Source organism: Pelobates fuscus, chromosome 5 (genome assembly GCF_036172605.1).
Source record: "Pelobates fuscus isolate aPelFus1 chromosome 5, aPelFus1.pri, whole genome shotgun sequence".
In the NCBI taxonomy this organism is placed as follows: Eukaryota; Metazoa; Chordata; class Amphibia; order Anura; family Pelobatidae; genus Pelobates; species Pelobates fuscus.
Window position 1 is genome coordinate 344744917 of NC_086321.1, and position 22005 is coordinate 344766921.

The 22005-nt window shown below is 39.6% G+C and overlaps 1 protein-coding gene across 1 annotated transcript in view; it reads left to right on the forward strand.

The window, feature by feature from the left end:
* LOC134611686 (uncharacterized) overlaps window positions 1-22005 on the forward strand; it is a 161402-nt gene that overhangs the window by 73375 nt on the left and 66022 nt on the right. The window contains exon 4 of the mRNA XM_063455827.1: window positions 17742-17847. Coding sequence (XP_063311897.1) covers window positions 17742-17847 — 106 coding nt within the window. The remainder of the gene's footprint in view (window positions 1-17741; window positions 17848-22005) is intronic.

Below are 22005 nucleotides of genomic sequence, written 5' to 3' on the forward strand. Positions count from 1 at the left end.
GATGCACAACACTGTATCTGTAAGTAAAATTCTACATGATTTTTCATCTAAGCCATGACAAAGGCAAGACAACTGAAAAGTTGTAAGGACTACAAACATGCAGTTCAGGAAGTATTAAACAAACTATGTAAATCCGGGAATAATGGAATGCCATACTTGTCATTAGTGATGTCCCGAACGGTTCGCTGGCGAATAGTTCCTGGCGAACATAGTACAGATGGCGAAAATATGCGATGTTTGGTCCGCCCCTATTCGTCATCATTGAGTAAACTTTGACCCTGTACCTCACAGTCAGCAGACACATTCCAGCCAATCAGCAGAAGACCCTCCCTCCCAGACCCTCCCACCTCCTAGACAGCATACAATTTCAATTAATTCTGAAGCTGCATTTTTTTTTTGTATTATTATTATTTTTTTTTTAGACAGAAGTGTTATATTTGAGCATGCTAGGCTGAACGTGCGTATATCATGGCTAGTTGCACTGAGGGTATGAGTATATAGCAGTACATTGTTGTGAAAGATGGCTGTCATGTTTAGGGTGTAGCTTGCACGTTATCAACTGTGTATTTATATCAGCAGCTCCACCACTAGTTATAAATCAAGTGTGAGTCGCCCCATGAGATGAGACTAGTGAATAACATAATACATGAACGGTTAAGATAAAGGCATGTAAGGAACTACGACAATAAACTCTTTAGGAGGTGAAATAATGACATGTTTAAACGCTTGCTACTTTACGATTAGTTAATGTGCAAAGAGTAGTTCATGTGATCAAAGGCATGGTGTGGAGGATCGGCTATAGTGGGACATGCTTGGCAGGCTGCTGTTTACTGCTTGTGCTCATCCGATCCCTTCTGGGCGCCAGGTGCAGACCCTGGGAGTCCCTGATACCTGGAACAACAAAGGCAAGTCTCGTGATCTGAGGAAGCCGATTGGGTGAAACGCGTCATCACGCACGACGTTACCACGTGATTTCTCCGAAACCCGGAAGTATTGTGTATGCGGCGATCGAGCAGGAAAACCGGCAAGTGTGGACTGTGTTTCCTGAGACTGCTTTTAATTTTGGGGACATCTCCTGTACGGGCTGTAAGAGGCATATCACTTTGAATTTTTATTTATATATACGTCTATCAATAAACCTATTTTAAAAGGTTGAATCTGCTGCTGTATGGATCCTAAAGGTCTCTGAGTCCTGAGAAAAGAGGACTCATGCCATTCAAGTTAGAGCAGACTTTCACTGCTCCCATTGTGAGTGTTACTCCTATATATCCTAGTCTTTTATCTCTGGTATTGCATATTACCCTATGATTTTTTCTTTCTGTGTTTGTTTTATATATTACCCTGAGGGCATACTGAATTATATGTTCCAGCTGCTATTTGTAAGTGTGTTTTATCCTTATTGAAGGTACCCTCACGTGTTGCACATTGCACTTGCACTTTAAACTATTTATGCACTAATTATTGATATATTTTAAAGGTACAGCGCACCTTATTCGTTTTTCTATTATAATATAATAGCAGTCAGTTTCCTTCACACGTGTGCGTTTCAGGGCCTGCCAGGGCACAGTGTCACACCAGTGCAACTCATATCTGGTGTAACAGTAGTGTACATAAAAAAAAAAAAAAAAAATAGAAATTTGACTGTGAAATAATAGCAGTCAGTTTCCTTCACACGTGTGCGTTTCAGGGCCTGCCAGGGCACAGTGTCACACCAGTGCAACATATATCTGGTGTAACAGTAGTGTACATTTAAAAATAAAATACAGAGGGCTTGTTGTCACCTTTCGGGGACCCTTGGTGTTGTACGTGGCTGGGTGGAGGAAGAGACCTTCAATGACATCAGTGAGGACAAGGAACGGGACATGGCTAGCTTGGTATCCAACCTTGTGCAAATGGGGAGTTTGCAGTTGTGCAAATGGACTGTTTGCGGTTGTTTGCGGTGCGTTAAACGGGGAGTTTGGTCTGTCACTGTGAAGCGGCGTAACCCTTACACTACCTGATCGATACAACATCATACCTGATGTTTTAAAGCACGTTATTCCAAACAATTTAGGAATGTTAGGTGATGTATGCCCTTTATGGATTAAAACCAGACTCTGCATCAACTATGTCATTTTCCATGGGAGTTTTGCCATGGATCCCCCTCCGGCATGCCACAGTCCAGGTGTTAGTCCCCTTGAAACAACTTTTCCATCACTATTGTGGCCAGAAAGAGTCCCTGTGGGTTTTAAAATTCGCCTGCCTATTGAAGTCTATGGCGGTTCGCCCGGTTCGCCCGTTCGCGAACATTTGCGGAAGTTCGTGTTCGCTGTTCGCGAACGGAAAATTTTATGTTCGCGACATCACTACTTGTCATTTGAGGATGGGCAGCTGACACTTCATTCACACCAAGAAGCTGTGCTGGGTTAGAAGGAAGTTAAAGGAACACAAATGTATATTCTGGACCCTATAGCATTAAAAACACTATATTTACTATAAACATGGTAAAAACTCACATTATTTCCAGCGATGCCTGGAAATAGGAAAGCATTGGTTTGGCTGAGATTGTCAATTCTGATGATCTCAGGCAAGGAGGCGAGTTGAGTAGCAGAGCAAAGCGCTGCCCTGGACAATGCATAGGAAAGTAAGGAAAAAATCTGATGCTGTATGTCCTCATGCAGAGCGTGAGGATGTCCAGCGTCAGTTACCGGACCAAGGATCCATTTGTCCATTTGGATGCAGTCTGAGACAGCCACTGGAGGCAGTCTTAGTACTGCAATATAAACATTGCAGCACTAAGTGCAATAGGGACATTGCGCTCAGACCACCTAAATAAGATGAAACCAAAGGAGGTTTATACTTTAACTTTTGGATTTGTAATTAAAGAGACACTCCAGAATTCTAAAAAACTTCAGCTTTCAGTGCACTTCAGTGTGTCCTTCTGATTCATTTTACAAATAGTGAAAATTTTAATAGACTCTTGTTACACCCCCTGGCTGTCAATCACATAACTGGTCCTGTTACTTCCAGGTTTGGTTAGTTCAGTGGAGCTAAACTGAAGTGGGAGCTCAGAGCACCTGCCTTGCAAAGACTTCTCATTGAGCTGCATTTGGAAGTCTGATTGGACAGCCACAGAAAGTCGGTGCAAGGTTAGAAGGCAAGGGCTTTCAAAGGCTTCAGACAAGAGATCTGCAACTTTTACAAGCCGGTTGTACAAATAACCCACGTGCGCATTCCAACAGTCCAGGTGAAAGCATTACTCAATGCTTTTAGTGAGAATCGTGGAAGCGACTCTAGCGGCTGTCAGGGAGACAGCCACTAGAGGCTGGATTAACCCTCAGTGAAACGTTTTCAGCTGCAGGTTTAAACCTTGGGGGACCTGGCACCCAGACCACTTCATTAAGCTGAAGTGGTCTGGGTGCCTGTAGTGGTCCTTTAAGTGACACTTTATTTAGTTTCTACTTTGTCTCATGATATATTTTGCCTTCGTTAGAATTTCAGTGAACTTCCAGCACAGTCAATATGAGTATTTAATAAAGATTCTATCTTTATAAAATTAAAATTTTTGGAGGAGGGTGACAGAGCCACTTTAAGCTTGGAACACAATTGCTGTTGAGATAAAAATAAAAAAAAAAGGAGGGAGTTAAGGCTAATGATATAATTATTTTATCATTTTAATGGCATCAGGATATTGACCGCATTAAACCATTATATTTATAAATAATGAGATAAGAAAATACTAGTCATAAATAGGGATTGATTTAGGCAGTTGCATAGATACAATTGATTTCATTTTTAACATTGATTCATTACAACCTTTATGAAGTAATTAAATATCAGGCATGTCATGATATACCGTATATACTCGAGTATAAGCCGACCCGAATATAAGCCGAGGCCCCTAATTTTACCCCCAAAAAATGGGAAAACTTATTGACTCGAGTATAAGACTAGGGTGGGAAATGCAGCAGCTACTGGTAAATTTCTAAATAAAATGATATCCTAAAAAAATTATATTAATTTACAGTGTGTGTATATAATGAGTGCAGTGTGTGTGTATGAGTGCAGTGTGTGTGTGTATGAGTGCAGTGTGTGTGTGTGTGTGTGTGTGTTGCAGAGCCTTGGTGGGGGGTGGGCATTTTTATTATTATTTTTTTTTTAAATGATTTTAATAATTTTTTTCTTATTATTATTATTATTAAAATATTATTTTATTTAAATTTTATTTATATTTAAATGTTTATTTGGGTTTTTTTTTCGTCCCCCCCCTCCCTGCTTGATGCATGGCAGGGAGGGGGGCTCTCACTCCCTGGTGGTCCAGTGGATGGGCACTGTGTAGGAGGGGGGCTGGCAGAGAGTTTACTTACCTCTCCTGCAGCTCCTGTCAGCTCCTTCCTCCTCCGCGTCGGTCCGGTCAGCATCTCTGTCAGCTCCCACTGTAAGTCTCGCGAGAGCCGCACTATGACCCCGCGGCTCTCGCAAGACTTACACTGGGAGCTGACAGAGGTGCTGTAAATTGCCATAATACAGACATTGACTCGAGTATAAGCCGAGTTGGGGTTTTTCAGCACAAAAAATGTGCTGAAAAACTCGGCTTATACTTGAGTATATACGGTAAATGGTTTTGCTGTAGCCCCTGGTCTTTAAGGGGTTAAATTATTAAACCATAAAAAAATATATACATAAAGGTTCAGAACTTATGTATGTGGTCAGAATGTATCACCAATGTAAATGTGAAGATATCTAACTTTTTGATCTAGTCTGCCCTCCAGTGTTCAGTTGCTGGAAGGCGGACTACTTAGTTCACAAATTATTAAATCTAAGACACAAAATAAAAACAAAATGTAACATCACCTGCAGTAAATGAGTCTATAAAGCAATGGATCAATGGTCTAATATTCACATAATTCTCAAGTTGTTTATTTATGATATAGTATCTGACATTTTAATAAACATGCATACGTACAGAAAGCATTAGAAATTGTTAAAATATATATAGGGATATTCTAAGCACCATAAGGATGTAATGCTTTTTTTTTTTTTTTTTTTTTTTTAGAAGCACTGGACTAGCAGATTTTTCAGTCTGCACAATCTGCATTGCCTCTCTGTGAGAAGTATTTGACTGGACATAGATCATCAGTATTGATGACTTGATGATGTCACAGTCTGAGGATTGGGCTGAGCGGTCAATTTTTATTTTTAAGTGCTCAGTTTTCTAAGATAATAAAATAATGTATGATATCTGTGTGTGTGTTGTATTCCTTTAATTCTTCCATATTAACCAAAAGATAAACATTAGAGGAACAGTTACAGTTTTCATGTCCCGACTTAGTCTAAGTGCCCTCTCCCCAGCCTTAAAAGAGAAAAAAAAGATTTCTAACGAGAATAAATTATTTACTCGCCTTCTTTCCAATGCCGAATCTCCCTCAGCGCTGCCGCGGACGCCTCCTAGCAATATGTCATCCTGGAGGTGTGCCTCCAGGATGAGGTCCAATCCAATGCTCCTCATAGAGGACAATTGAGAGGCTGCGCCTACGATTCTGACATTGCATGCAATGATTCTCTATGGAAGACCGTGACCACGCTGCGCATGTTAGTGTATGAGATCCAGGAAGCACAGTCCCAGCTCTCATACCCAGAGGTCTTGAAGGTGTGGCTTGAAGCTGCACTTCCAAGCCTTCTAATTACTCAAATATTTAGATTTGGGGCCCACTAGGAAGTGGGGCACAACTGTAGGTACTATAACAACTTCATCTAGATGAAATTGTTATAGTGAATGCAGTGTCCCATTAACATCATATGTATCTGTCTTTGTCTCCCCGTGTGCATTTTTTTGGAATACAAAGTAAATTCAACAAGAATCTCAGATTTCAGGCCAGAACAAGCAAACTGAATACAGCTGACTTGCAGAATTTTTTCCAATGAAAAAATTCGAAATTCAATCTGTATTCCAGACTTTTTATTTATTAGCGACTAACCGTGACAAATGTCTTTCGTACTAGCATACCTTAGAATATCTGCACATTGAAACCCGAAAAACTGAATAGACAACACATTGTACACGTCGCAATGTGGCCAATAACTGTTCTCAACATAACTTGTCTGTGTATTCATAAACGCAAAGGCCTTGATTTAATATTTTGGATAGACTTTTTAAATGATTGCAATCTGTTAGAAAAAACTTTTCAAATGATTTATCTACAGAAGTAACCATTAAACCTACACTCCACTGCTCAAATACAAGAAAAAAATTTAAAATCAGTTTAAGAGAATTACCCCCAATAAAAACATATGTGCATTTAATTATGCGTTTCATTTTAAGAACATCAAAAAACATCTTGCAAAAGCGGCAGATCTCTTCTCTGCAACCTTTGCAAGCCCTCCACTCCTCCGCCTAGACTTCCTGTGGCTGTCCAATCATAAACTTCCCAGTGTAGATCAATGAGAAGCTTTGAACAATTGCCTGCCTCTTGAGTTTAGCACCTCCAATCTAAACAACCAGGAAGTAACATAAACAGTTGTCTGATTCACAGCCTGGGAGTTGTAACAGGGTTAATTTATAAGTGCCAATTTCTTTTGGAATCTGCACTTTTTGTAACATAAAAGAGGACATACTCTTCGCCCTTTTCCTTTTTAAAGTCTGTGAATTTTTGTAATTAAATCTTCTGGAAACCATTTTTTTAACAGATTGTGATCATTGAAAAATCGTATCCAAAAAAATTCACACCACTCAGCAGTAGAGTGCAATTCCCATCATGGTCAGACATTTTTGTGGTCGCACATAAAGAAAGTTGAGATTTGCACCAGCCAGAGATTTTTTACTCTTATGTAACAAACTCCTCGCAAACTATAGCTCATGTGTTCCAGAAAATAATAGGGCTATCTCACCAGTGATATAACATGTCATCCTTTCCCTCTCAACAAAAAAAGAAAACAACACGATAAATTAAACTTGTATTTTTACACAGTCTCCACATTTGTAACAGAAGGTATTCAGGATATCCAATGATTTTTTAAATATATTTCTGTATGAAAAAAAGGACCAGTAAATACACAGTTTATTTGACAATATTCTTCTGTAAATGTAATACTTTCGACACATGCCCTAAACCTACGGTCAAGTTTAAAATCACATTTTTTTAAAAATCCTGGGTAATAGTGAAGTAAGCAAAAACCAATGGTTTTTCACCTCCTAGCAAAACAATTCTTTAAGTAAGTAAATGTTATATGTGTCTTGATTAATAAAATCAAGTTTAATCAGAACATTTCCCTTAGCAACATTAGCACGACTTCTTCAATATCAGAGGAATTTGAAGCCGCACTCTGACACTAATGGGACTCAAGGAATATTAAAACAATACTATGAAGTAAAAATCAGAAGCATACATAATAACACTTTTTTCAACTCCTGTTAAAATCTCCATCTTTAAGAACAAGGTCTTAATGTAAGATATAATAAGACAATTATAGAAAAACGTGTTACAGACTTCCCAGGCAGATGCTCTGAGCAATTGCTGCCTCTTGAGTTTAGCTCCACTGTGTTAAACAAACAGGAAGTAACAGTACCTGCTGTCTGATAGACAGCTAAAGGGGTGTGACAAGGTTAATTTATAAATGTGTCACTTTCCTTAATAATGCCTCTTGAGTTTAGCCCCACTTAGCTTAACAATCACAAAGTATAGGTCAGGGATAGGCAACCTTCGGCACTCCAGATGTTGCAAACTACATCCCCCATAATGCTCTTACACCCATAATGCTGGAAAAGCATCATGGGAGGTGTAGTCCAAAACATCTGGAGTGCAGAAGGTTGCCTATGCCTGGTATAGGTTATTAGATTGACAGCTGGGTGGGTGCAACAAGATTAATTTACAAAAATGCCAGTTTCTATTGAAATTTACACTTTCGTTAAATGAAAAAAGAGGAGAAACTCTCAAAAGCGTTAGGGGTCTGGAGTGTCCCTTTAACTAATTTTATGGGGTACTTGGCTGTAGGTTGCCTCGAAAACTAAACCTAGCTCCTAGGACATGTATGCTGAGCGATTTAAATTTCCTGATGTCCATCTGCCATTTCTCCTGAACAATCCTAAACTTTATGAATTTGTCTAAAAATGCTGGGATGCTGCACATATCAATCAGAAGGGAAAGGGGAGCCCTGGAAAACAAATTAAATAAAAAGGTGTACCTGTGCAACCCCCAGGCCTTCTTAGGCCTATTATGTGCCATGTCACAGAAATCATACCCATTGCGGGCCAGTAATTTGAACACTTAGATGCACAGCAAGAGAAGGAACGGATTGTGGTTCTTCCAACTTGAGTTTCTCAGGACTAACAACAATGTAGGTTGTTCTGTTCTTTAGTATCCTTCTTCAAGGACTATTTTGCCAAAATGAACTCCAGATCATGAGCTAATTTAAGCCAGTTTTTTAATACCAATGGATGTTTGAAGGTGTAGTGTAGTGTTACCACTCCTTTGAAGCACCGTGCAGCTGGGTGCACATGCGGCATTCCTGATGCGTTGGTGCGTCATTCTGACATCACTCGTGGCACACATTTATGACATCACATTACTATCCTGTATCCAATCACTGTCCACTATACAGTATATATACGTCCTGGCTATCCTTGTCCCCTTGACCTTTTGTTGTTTTTTGCATGATCTGTGCACCAAAGCAGCTTCATTATATAAAATTGTTTTGATGCCTATAAGCTGAAAAAGGCACATTAGAAGTGCTGAGAACAGGCACCTGCAGGCAGATGGCTGTTTTTTGATTGTATTGCATCAATTGTATTTTAACATTGTGGTCCCTGAGGAAGTCCCCATTTTGTTGAAGGGACGAAACGCGTAGGACCTTGTTTATATTTATTTTATATTTATTTTTTAATATTGAATTAAAGCCGCTTTTTTAAAAAATTCACCCGGAGTCCTGTGCTTGAGTGGAAGTATCCAGGGGATCTCCCCAGGCCCCCCGTATCTTCAGGGGAGGCACCATATATGCCTGAATTGTCCAAGATCCTGTGAGTGCATTTCATATTGCGCAGTGTTTATATTGTAAACTGTATTACACTATATTTTCTTTATTCATTCTTATTTAGACCATCAGCCGGTTCCCTCGTTGTGTTTTGTATATTCTTGTGGTCAAGTTGATTGCTAGCTGGGAGCGATCTGAGCGAGGCTGTATTCACCTTCACCTGCAGGCAGGTGCCTACTTTACATAATGGGAAATCCAAATCCGAGTTACCCACTATCAAAAGGAAAATAGTTCTCGCTAGCTAACATTTAATTTATTTCAATGTAATATACAGAACCAGATTTTCATTTATAACAACATGAGCGTGTTATTTTATTTTCACCATGTACATTTATTAGACAGGACTGCTTGACCTAGAATTTCAATGTAAGTGTCACTTGGCCCAAGGCCAGCCTGGAATTTGTGAAGAAAAGCATCTACAAACCATATGAAAAGAGATTATCTCACACACAAAAAAAATAGTTTAAAGCTCTCTCAACTACCTAAAAGACCCTTTTTTTTTTAAATTAAAACTGATGGTGATTCAGTCACACCATATATGGATATTGATTGCTTACCAATGCAGCAAAGTAGCCCAATGCCAGTTAGTGTTCCACTTTATTCGATATATTTTCTTTATTTTTGTTGTGCTGAAATAGTACATATGCAGGTCGATATATTTTCTAAACTTTGTTGTCTTATCAGCAGAATCACTTCTATTACCTCTTCTAACAAGCTATGCGCGTTGGGCTTCAGAGTCATGTTTCATAGAGTGAAAAGCCACAGCATGGTTTAGCTGTGTCAGTGAAATTATTTAACTGCATCTAGTTTGTTGGTGTAAAGGTTCCAAGTACATTTAGCAAAAAGGAAAAAAAAAAACAATAATAATGATGACACAAAAAGATTTAGTATACCAAGATAAAAATGCAACCGTAAAAAAATGCAACCGCAAGCTGTATCTTAAAAAAAGTTATGCAGAACGTTACAATATGAGGTCACTTTAAATGTAAGTGTTCAAAATTTTAACTTTTAAAATTACATTAAAATGAGTGTATTTAATGCTGCCTATCCCATGATATTTTACGATATTTTGCTGACCATAATTGTATTAAACTTTTCTTTTGCTCTGTCTACATACCATCCTTAATAAACATTTTGACGGTTTGAGTTTCCATTAGAGACTTTGAAGTGCGAAAAACAATGAAACCTTAAAATGAATGTGTGTAATCAATTGCACTTTTATTTTACCATTGATGAAAGTCTGTGAAGGCAGACATGATTAATTAAAACGATAAAAAAAATATAGAAGGACTTACAAACTCTTCAAATAAAAATACTTTTATAGAGTGGTGATGTCTGTGGGGGTGTATAAGTCTACTGAGCTATGAAGATAACATTACAAAATTGAGATAAAAACTTGGGGGGAAAAAACAACAAAAAACAAGGTTCACATGTAAGTTAATTTTGTTAGAATATGTATGAAGCTGTAGAAAAGCTATTGAAGTTAACATTGCGGTTAATATGTGAGTGAGAGAAGGGGAGTAGCTGTGTGGGTTAATATGTAAGTTGGAGAAGGCAGGTAGCTGTGATGGGGTTAATCTGTCGGGGAGGTTTTGGTAGGAGGTTAAAGTGTGGGTGGGAGAATAGTGGTAGCTGATTTCATTCACCTTTTCTCCCATGCCGTGCTGGTCTTGCCGCAGCTGGCCCTTCCTGGTTCCATGGCTGAAACCATCAATCTTGATGATCTCAGCCAATCACAAGAAAATGAAATATAAACACTCTGAGCTGTGTTATCAGGCAGATCGGTGTTGGAATATGGGTGGCCCTGATCAGAAAGTCCAGCGTCAGCCTACTCCCCGGCTTGGGGATGTGTGGAGGCTGTGTAGAATACATATTCTGTATGTTCCTATTCAAATACATATTAAGGTGTGGCTGTCCAATGGGTTATACAGAACAGATGGTGTTTGCTATTCTGTACCATGAGGTCTCTGGAATTTGCTGTAGAAGAGATTTGGGGTGGTCTTTATATGGGGAATTTCCTTATATGGCTAGTCTAAACAAAACGTTATGACGTAATTTGGGCTATAAAGGGCAGAGGACAAAGGACCACGCTCTCTTGCTCTTCCTGCTACGATCCGTGTTGCCCTCCTCTCTGATGTCCTGAGTTGCTGATACAAAGACGACTCTCTGTAACTTCGTTAAGAAATACCATCTGTTAAGTATATTATGATTTGCTATTGAAGTAGAATAAATACTTATTTTTTATAAAGAACGTCAGATTGCGTATTAGTACTTTTCAATAATATAGACATATATTATTGTGGCGAGCATTTGGCCCAAGACTATATATATAAAGGACTTACTCAACTAAATAAACACACAGCCAGATATTACAGGCTGTCCATGGGCTGTTCAACGCAAGAGAAGAGCGTGGAGACACTCCTGCCCCAGGCTATGGTAAGGACCGGCATCGCGTGGCCACAGACTCGGGTTCTCTGACTCAAGGCTAAGTCTATCCCAATCAAGGGACAGCTGGAGCTCCTGCTGTTACGTCACTGCCAGCGGCAGTGGTTCTTCAGCCTCCATGGCAGATGCAGGGGTAGCATATCCCCGGTTGTCTTTAACCCAGGCGGGTCTAGTTGAGCAATTCCAGGTGTTTGACGAGGGGGTTCGCCCAGAGGGGGCCCGCTCACCTCCCGCTACTTTGTACTATGTACTGCCTCCTGGTTTTGGCATGGTGTCTCCGTACCACGGGTCTCCAGTCTTGCCCAGAAGCTTGCAAAGAGCTTGTCTACATTATGGAGTCTCAAACGGGTCTTGTCATGTACTTGTAGATTAGGAGTAGCTGCCATTTTAGGAGTGATAGCAGCAGCGTGTTCCCACATCAGGGTGGCTTCTAGTAGCCGGCAGGTATGTGATGGCTATGTCAGGGGCCAGAGGGGGGGACAGCTTAGAGTTTCACTCCAATGGGTGAAGGACTCGGAGAGCAGCCGTCTCTCCTCCACCCACGCTTGTGTAGGCCGCAAGCCTGATTGTCGGCTTTTCGGTACCGAAACTGACGGAATCTGGTACCTCTGGATGCACCGTCGTCCCCTTGTCTAGAAGACCGCCGGTATCAGTCCTGATTGGCAAGCGGCCCAGGTAAATCGTTGATAAATAATTCCGGTCTGTGGAGCTCAGGCCATGCACATCTGATCCGCTCGGCATCAAGGTTCCGCCAGTGAGTACTTATTATTAGTTATCTTATTTCCTAGCTCCTGCTTTGCGTTAAGCCTGACCACTCTGTGATCTGTTAATACTTCGGAAAAACCTTTCTGGCAAAAAGCGTTAGCCGTTAAGTGTTATTTTACTACTTTGTTTTGCTTTTATTTTCTAATTTTATGAACTAATTTATTAAATAAAGTAGTTATTTGCTGAGCTCTGCGGACTTCCCCATGACCTTCTGTGAAGCTTGGGACCACATATTCCATTAGTGGGGAAAATACCCCCTGAGCCCTGTGGATTGTGCAAAACCTTATTTATGCCCTCTATTTGTGAGTACCTCTCCTAATTTTATTTATTTAATTTATAATAACAACAATTAGCACTATATTTTTATTCTTGTTTTTTTATATATTAACTACTAACCTACCAACAAGCTAGTGAGACCCCAAGGTGGGTAAACACCATCCTAAGTGGATTTCCTTGGCACTAAAGCACTTTAAAGAAGACACAGAATATCCCTAGGCGGAGATTATACCGCCCAAGAGCATTCAGACAGAGCTACCTTTGCTCTATAAATTGGAAGTGCAATTCTATTTTGCTATATTTTCTCCTTATGCAAGATATACTACACTATAGTGTGCTGTATTCTTCTGTATTTATATATCCTATTACCGCTCAGAACATAATGAAGCTCATGGTTTCCCCTATTCTGTCTCCCTTTCTTGTGTATTAAGATTTGACCTTTCAATAGTATGGAATTCCCAACACCCTCTATTAACCTATCTGATAGTTTACTCTGTTTTCACACCGTATTTGTACCAAGGTATTGATTAACAAAATGCCAGTAGAAAATAAAAAAAATATGTCTGTATGTAGGCATAAAGCCACATATAGTAAATATAGTTGCTAGGCTAAAAAGTCATCTGTTGTTCAAAGGGCATTGCAGGTATAGATTCATTAAATTGTCCTTATTAGACTTGTACATGGTGAAATATTCATCCATGTGGCATTTCAGTTCAGAGGAATTTTTCCCATGCAAACAATTCAGATGAACACAAAGGGTGTAAAAAAGGGGCCGATCAGTGTACTCCAAATAAAAATCACATACATTTGCTGTAGACTGATAGTTGCATTGTTCCACCATTTTCTTCACAGATCAGGAAAATTGAAGATTTTTTTACAGTAAGAGCAATAAGGATATGGAATTCTCTGGCTGAAGGGGTGGTTTTGTCAGTCTATACAGAGGTTTAAACAGCAATTGGATAAATACTTACAAAAACATAACATACAGGGATATAATTTCTAATTAGTGGGGTCATAGCTGCTTGATCCAAGGAGACATCTGACTGCCATTTTGGGGTCAAGAAGGAATTTTTGCCTTCTTTTGGATCAACAGCAAAAACATATGTGGGGGGGCGGAGCTAACTACCGAGCTGATCGGACGCCATTTCTGACAGCTCCGATCCCTAACCTACAATCTCGCCTTAATCTTGACAATCGCTGCAAATCCCATCACCACAAACATATATCCCGAACCGGGACCGCACTCTGCATCGATAGATGCCCTTCTTTGCCGCAAAGTCACCTCCGAAGCGGAAGCGCCGAAACGGGGCCTACTCCGCGCATACACTGCCCAACCTGGAGGCGCTCTTTGGCAGAGCCTACCAGGGCCTCCTAAACAACACAACTACTGGATCCTCTGCTGCCCCAGGGACCCATATGCCCGCCATGGGGCGACGATCCCAGAAAGCCGGAACCCAGACGGAAGGGAGAGATACCTGGGCCACGCTCCAGCGGTGTAATGATATTGATGTTACAAAGTTTTGGAGTCCAGTAGCCAGATCAGCAATGTTTTCTGCCAGAGGTAGCCACTCGTTACTCAGGTGGTTGAGCCCCTGAGCCTTGAGTGGCCTTCTGGTCTTAAGCAGAGATGGGAGACTGGAACAGAGAGATGATAATCGTAGTGAGGCAAGCCGAGGTCAGTGGGAAGGAGAAGCAGCAAAGTCAAAACGGTCCAAAATCAGCAACAGGTAGGAGAAACAGGAACAAGCTTGATTAGAGAGTACAGGAACCACAATAATCTGGCAAAGGTACAGAGACAGGAAGTGGCTTTTATAGGCCAAGAACCAGACACATGACCAGACACAGCTGAAGAGACGTGTCACTGATACCAATGCTTGTAGAGTCAAGGTTACCAGATCTCAGGTACCTTTGCAAAAGGCAGGCTGGTGTACTGGTAAGGAAGAGGTTTAGCAGCATGTAAACCAGGGTTTGAAACCCAGCAGAGTCAGTTCCTCACAAGCGGCCTACTGGACCCCAACAGGCCTCAGAGGTACACCAACCGCTCCCTACCCAGACAAGCCCGGCCGAACAAATGGGGGGACACAGCCTCCATATACTAACACCAGCACCCCTAGAGGGATCGCCACCAGCAACAAAGCACGACCTGCAAATCCTGTTACACGACTTTCACAAGATTTTAACACAAGAACTAGCGGGATTCAAGGCAGACCTACAAAGTACAAAGGACAGAGTACAGGCCACTGAGAATGACATAGCTGAGGTCTCAACTAACCTAACAAATGTACAAGATCTGGTACATAAACTCCAGAAATCTCACCATAACATGGCACTACACCTGAATGCCCTTGAAAACAGCCACAGACGCAACAACATCAAAGTCAGAGGCATCCCTACCAATGTCACGGATGAGGAGCTGCCGCACTACACGAGACGGTTACTGGCGACTATTCTACCCCCAGCGATGGCCCGAAAACTGGTAATCGACGGCATATACAGAGTCGCAGGCCCCCCAAGGGCTTCATCACAAACCGCTAGAGATGTTATAATACGATGCACATCTTCCTCGGAAAAGGGACAAATAATGACAGCACTGCGGGGCAAAACCCCACTAGCATTTGAGGACTCTAGCCTTACTTTTTATCAGGATCTAACAAGGGCCACCCTTCAATGGCACCGATCGCTTCACCTAGTAACCCAACAACTACGAGCAGCCAACATAACCTACAGGTGGGGAGCACCGGGCACGCTACTAACTACCCATAATGGGACTACCCACACATTGACCTCGATCACAGAAGCCTCATCCTTCCTTGAACCACTGGGACTGACAACCGCAGACACCCAAACACCGGAGAGACGGTAGGAACCCGACAACTGAATCTCAATGGCATCCAGATAAAAGAAGCGACTGTTTCACTTTGTATTGTTTGCTTGTTAATACCCTGAATGTTATATTTTACACTTGCCGTGCACCACAGAACAGGTCAGGTCCCCAACTGGGACGACAAGGTACACCGCCTACACCCCCCCACACTAAATGGGAACCCCCATAAGGGCGCCCGGATGCGCCACAGACATTACCCACTGAACCGACAACCAATCGCGAGATTACAACCCCCCCCGCAACCCCCTTGGTTAGGGGCACAACCAACCAACACACAGACCACTGAGAACGGTGGCCTGAACTAGCGACCACATAGCAACACTAATTCACCCTACTACCGAACCTAGCTTCAGGCCCACGGCCGAAGCTTCACTACCTCCCATGAGCTCAGACATACCCGACTCACCTTGAGAGGCACCTACTTAATCTTTGATATGTCCTATCCAATGCTGCAGACACACAAAAAAAACGTGCTACATTGTCGATACAATCTATTAATGTTTTATCATAAATATATCTTTGTCACACAAATGTATAACTGTGTATAACCTCACTCTGCTGTTGTGGCAGACGAGGCACAAATGTTCAATTTGCGCACGAATAAATAAAGAATTTAAAAAAAAAAAACATATGTGAGGAAGACTGAACTTGATGGACGCAAGTCTCTTTTCAGCTATGTAACTATCTAACTATGTAACTAAGTAAGAAGCAGTAACTAACAGAGGTGGGGAAAAAAAGGAGGAGCGATTAAAAAAAATCTACATTTATATATTTATACAAAAATTTAAATGATATATTATCAAAAACATATATTATATATAAATATTTTTTGATTATTAGATGATGATTCGGTCATGCGATGATTCAGAGTTACGGAATTCAATATTTCATCAAATATTTCATAAAGTATAGTATTTAATTTTGCTACAATTTGTAAAGTTCCAAAAAGATAAAGAAGTCACGTAAAATAAATAAATAAAAACAGCAGTTTAACAGCATTTCAAAATCACGGCAAGTCAGTACTAACACGTTTTCTGCAACTTGGAGGTGTTTCAATTACAAGAACGTAACAGAACCACGACTGTTAGCATCCGTTACAGTCATCGGCTTGACCTGCCAAATCTGACACAACAGAACTGTAATGACAAAATGGTCTTTCGGAACAAAAGCCCGAGGAGTACTGACTATTTTCTGACTGAACGAATTCTAGTCCAGGAAATCTTTTCACGGATTTCTTCTTTGAAATGAAATAGGGGTTGACAGCGTTGGCAACTAAACCCCCCCCCCAAAGGTGCAGAGGTTCATAAACTTTTCATTCTATGTCATTTTGTTCCGGAATTTTGTACTTGACTGTGGCTGGTTCAAGAAGTACTTTTCGAGTAAAACTTACATTTAGTATAAAATATGTCTCTGTTTAGCATATAAATACAACTCACGGTTTGTTTTTCTGCAGCACCATAAATACAACTCAATAACAATGTTTGAAAAGCTAAAGTAAAACACGTTCTATAAATGTAAAATTTTTAGAATATATATATATATCTCTTGCATTTTAAACATGTTTACTACTTAAGAGAAAGATGCAGATTTGGTTGTGATACGAATGCATCCTGTTGAGTATATAGAAAAAATAGAAAACCAGGTCTTAATTCAGAATGTGTTGCTAATTTTACACCAAGACTTCTGCATTTACAAATCCAAATTGTAGTGCTTATGGTGCCAGGAGTTCCCAGGTGCTATCGCTGCAGTAATCTGTCAAACCATTCACAAATGCTATATAGACCACTATATTGGATTGGACGATATTGTCCCATGGCAAGTAGGCAAACTGTTTTAGTACAGTTTAGCAACTTACTTGAGTGACTACGCCACAACCGGCCAGATGTCCCTACAGAACAAATCATGGCCAGTGAAGGATTGCACTCATTAGCTGAGAGACCTTCAGATGATGAATTAATATATGAAAAAAATATATGTGTATAATTATGTACTTTTTTCATTTTTTTTTTAATTTTTTTATTATTTCTTTATTTATTTAATTTTTTTTTTTAAATGTCTTATTAATTATTAATAATGAACATCGTCTGTACATAAGCTATAATGGAAAAGACAGCCAGACGTTTTTGGTAAATACTGAGATCTGTTAAAAAAAATTAAAAAAATAAAAGCAATATGGAGACGGAATTCAAATAGCTTTCCTCTATTTACTAAAATGTTTTCAAGACAAGAATAAATTATTCTGACATGACTGCATGCGGCTAAAATTGAAATGTCATAGAAGTTGGATGGTTTAGATAAAAAGATACGTTGTCAAGGTTTAATGAAAATGCAAACGGCCTGACACAGATATCTGCTTTTATTTCAGATACTCGAGCAAATTCCTATTTTGAATGATGAGGTTATCACATTTCAGACTTATTGCAGTGCTGTATCATGGCTATCAAGAGCTTCGCAAGAGAACAAACTAAGAGGTGACCAGAATGCAGTATTTTGTGTGATATCGTCAAAGTAAACTAGAACGTTAAACAATGAATAATGATTTTCAAGTCTGTTGACTGGCTTTACTAATATTGATAATCGTGCCAATAGACAACTTAAAGTCCGCAGGCTTGTAGAAGGACTGTTACCATGAAGCTGCCTTCATTTGATTTGAGGCTAGGTTTTGGTATACAAGTCCAATATCATTCAGTAGTATATGAGGAGTCATGGAATTCTTTCTAATAGACAAAGACAATTGTAGACATTATATAAACTTGATAGCTCATGTATAGCCTGTATTAAAGCACAATCTAAAAAAACAACAACCTGGTGTCTCCCTTCATATGTCAACATGCCTCCCAACGGTCCCTATTAATTAGGGACAGTCCCTTTTTTGGGCCCAAATCCCTCAGTCCCTCTTTTATTTTCTAATGTCCATCTTTTCTAAGAGCTCCATGTTGTTGGTGTGTCTGAGTGTATAACAGAGCTGCACAACCATCATACTCACAGTAATATGTCTTTAATCTGCAATAAATGTGTTTAGAAATCAGTCTGTGCAAACAAGATACATTGTTCTTATTCATTATTACATTTTATTTGAATAAATTGTTATAAGTAAATAAACTTGAGATTTCTCAGAATAGCCACACCCCTACTTAAATCCCTACAATTAAAGTGTCTCTCTTTGTCCATTTGAAACATTGGAAGGTATATGTCAATCAATTATGCTCGTACAGGCCATGCCAATGGTGAGTAGCAGGAGAACATAGAGACGGCTCAGTAATTCTGCGCTCCTTCATGGTAATTACTGACACAAACGGGATAAGTCACTGAGCATGCTCAATAATTGTGTGTGTTTTGCACTTTGTAGATGGAATAAAGAATCGAAAGGCAGAATTTACTCTGTACACAAGATGATGTGCTGGCAACGTATGTCCTGTATCTATTTATATCAGAATAATTAGGCAGGCGTGCGTGGCTTTTGGGTTATGCAGATAGGGAGGCATAAGAAACAGGGTGATGTTGCACTTGATAATGTTAACCACTATGGTGCTAGTGACAGGATAAGCATTTAATGAATATCTCCTAAAGCAGTAAAATAAATAATTTATCTTTAGGGTAAAATATGTATTAATTAATATGTATTAATTGTGTAAAGATTTAGCGCCTGTCTGTCTGTCTATCGTTCTGTCTATCTATCCATCTAGCTCACATATATATTTTTCACTTTTTTTTGTCCATGCACACGTTGCTTGCGATTCATTTTCCTTCTCCGAGCAAGACAGAGCTGTTGAGATAATTTAGTTTTTCGAAAACAGATTTGAAAGTATACTGGTTGGCATATGGGAACCTGGGGCTGTTATATGACAACTGGTTTCATAAAGGGATAAAATAATTACTATCAGGGGGATGCTTCATCCATCTGACTGCTGCTGAAGTACCAGTGTGTGCATATATGGTTATTATACATTACAAGAAAGTATTAACTGTATTCTGTGTTTCCATAGTAGCCAAAGACTAATGACATCGATAAACAAAGTGTGCTGCTTAATTAGTGAACCCATTCACATATATTTTAACTAAGGTCTCTAACTGCTTTGAAAAATATTCTGAAAAAATGTTGACGTAAAAGTGAACAAATAGCCTTTCATGTGTATCACATATGGTAGACTTTTTTTTTTTTTGAGCATCGTTAACAGTTGTGTTGATATACCCTTTCTCCCCCTTTTTTTTTTTTTTTTTTTTTAGCAGTTATCAAATGTGCAGATATGGAATAATTTATAGACATCTAATGGAATGTATATTTAGCACTGAAAATATCGGATTCAGATATTGAATGCCATTTTCAATAAATAGCTTAAAAAAGACTGTGGGGGTAAATATGACTCCCACAATAGTACAAGGAAGGTTTAGCACACCCCCTATACCTCTTCTAACCATGTCACGAGTGGGTGCATTTATTTTCAGCTGCAAAAAATATTGGCCCATTGAGGACTCCACACAGACTGAGCTTGCATAACAAGTATTTTCCCATACAAGCTTTGAGATAAGTGAAACTCACAAGCCAACCCATCAGATTGCTCTGACTAAAATTGCATAGTGTGGGAAAGCCGCTATCTTGTTTCATTTTATTCACAAATATTATTTTTCTTTTGGTTCTTTTGGCTTTGATGTTCATGTAGATGTTTAGTAGATGGATGTACACCTAAGTTGTCCAGTTATGTTACCATATGGCACCGTGGCTGGGACACCGAACTGTAGGTCCTCCATCTCTTCTGAGTTCCTCCCATACACACATACTGCACCCCTCACACACACACACACACTAAAACAAGAGAAAAAGAGTAAGCACTTAATAACAAGTGGGGCAGCAACCCTATAAGGGAATCCCTCAGAAACCCTTAGAGTACAACAAGAGACCTTATAACATTCAATAATCAAAATTAAAGGTAGTCCAAATAAAAGAGTCTTAACTGCAATGATCTTATAAGATCAGATAGTCTATAAGGTGCTTGGTCAGGAACAATATCCTCGCTGTGCTTGCCCATGCAGATCCACTCATATGAAAAGATAAAACAGATATAGAAACAAATAGTGTTATATGTCCAGTCTAATATAGCAAATGATAAAAAGATGGTAGTAAACTCACATATATTAGAGCTATAGCTCATAGAGTATGAAGAGCGTACAGCGGCAAAATCCCCACTTACAGTATATTGTATAGACTTCCTCCGTCAGGTTGTCTCCTTTTATCCTTCTCTTTGAGTGTTGAACATACCCCATAAGCAGGGATTGTACCGCTGTACGCTCTTCATACTAGAGCTAGCTATAGCTCTAATATATGTGAGTTTATTACTATCTTTTTATCATTTGCTGTATTAGACTGGACATATTACACACACACTGCCTACTCTCTCTCTCTCTCACACACACACACACACACTAGAAGAGGCCCTATCCCCTACTACATCCCCTATCCTGGCAGACCCCAGGTAAATTTTAAACTGTTCTTAAATGGTTTGACTATTTACTCTTGGAGGGCGCCACCACACTCCTGGCATTATAACCACTACAGAGAGCTGTAAGTGGTTATTGCGCCTGGATTGTTTATTTAAATAATCTGTGTGCCCCTCCCGAGATAAGGCTCTGGATCCACCACTAAAGGGAGGTCTTGAGAAAGTGCCGTTAATAACATGAAACATGAAGTCTTAGCTGGTGGCAACACGGTTAGAACATTTAGCACACTGCTTTAAATAGTTACATAGGCTGAAAAGAGACATGTGTCCATCAAGTTCAGCCTTCCTTACATCTGTTATTTGCTGTTGATCCAAAAGAAGGCAAAAATTTCCAATTTTGCAACAAACTAGGAAAAAATGTCCCATTTACATTTTTCTTGACCCTAGAATGGCAGTCAGATCCTTGGATCAAGAAGCTATTACCCTACTGTTGAAAAATTATATACATGATTATGGATATTTTTAGAATCGTTTTAACAGAAACAGCAGAACAGGGATTTGTCTGAAGCGGCTTAATTTTTTCTTAGATTTTTTGGTATATTCCATTGAAGGACCACCCACCTGGATGCATGAGATGGAGGTCATCTAGATATTTTAATTAAACCTAGTATAGGAGCAACAGTGAGTACTTATCTCAACAAAAGTGAACTGTTTCATTTTTGAACTCAAGGTCCTTAGCAAGTCCTCCCATGTTTTTTATTTTTATAGAACCACGGGTGGAGACAGGAGGGTGGACAGTAAACTGTCCATCATCCCCTATTATTAATTTTAAGTCCACACCTGATGCCCATGGCCAGGTCCCTATTGGAACTTTTCAGGCTCCATCCCTATTTAGTTGCTAGCCATAAACAATTACTAAACTATTTTATACTGACATGAAAAATATTGCATATTGTAGCCTGGTATACTTTGTTTTATTGTGTGTACCAATTTATATTTCCCTAAATTCTATGCTACTCTTTTAATGCTTTCTAATAAAGTCAGTGTAAGTGAAAAGTTAACGTAGTACTGTTTGCTGGTAGTAAATTAATATGAATATTTTCTAAAGACTTCTCACATTATTTTGTCTTTAACATTGAATTAACTTTAGTTCCTAATTTTTTCTTCTATCCCCATCAATGGCTGAATTCATTG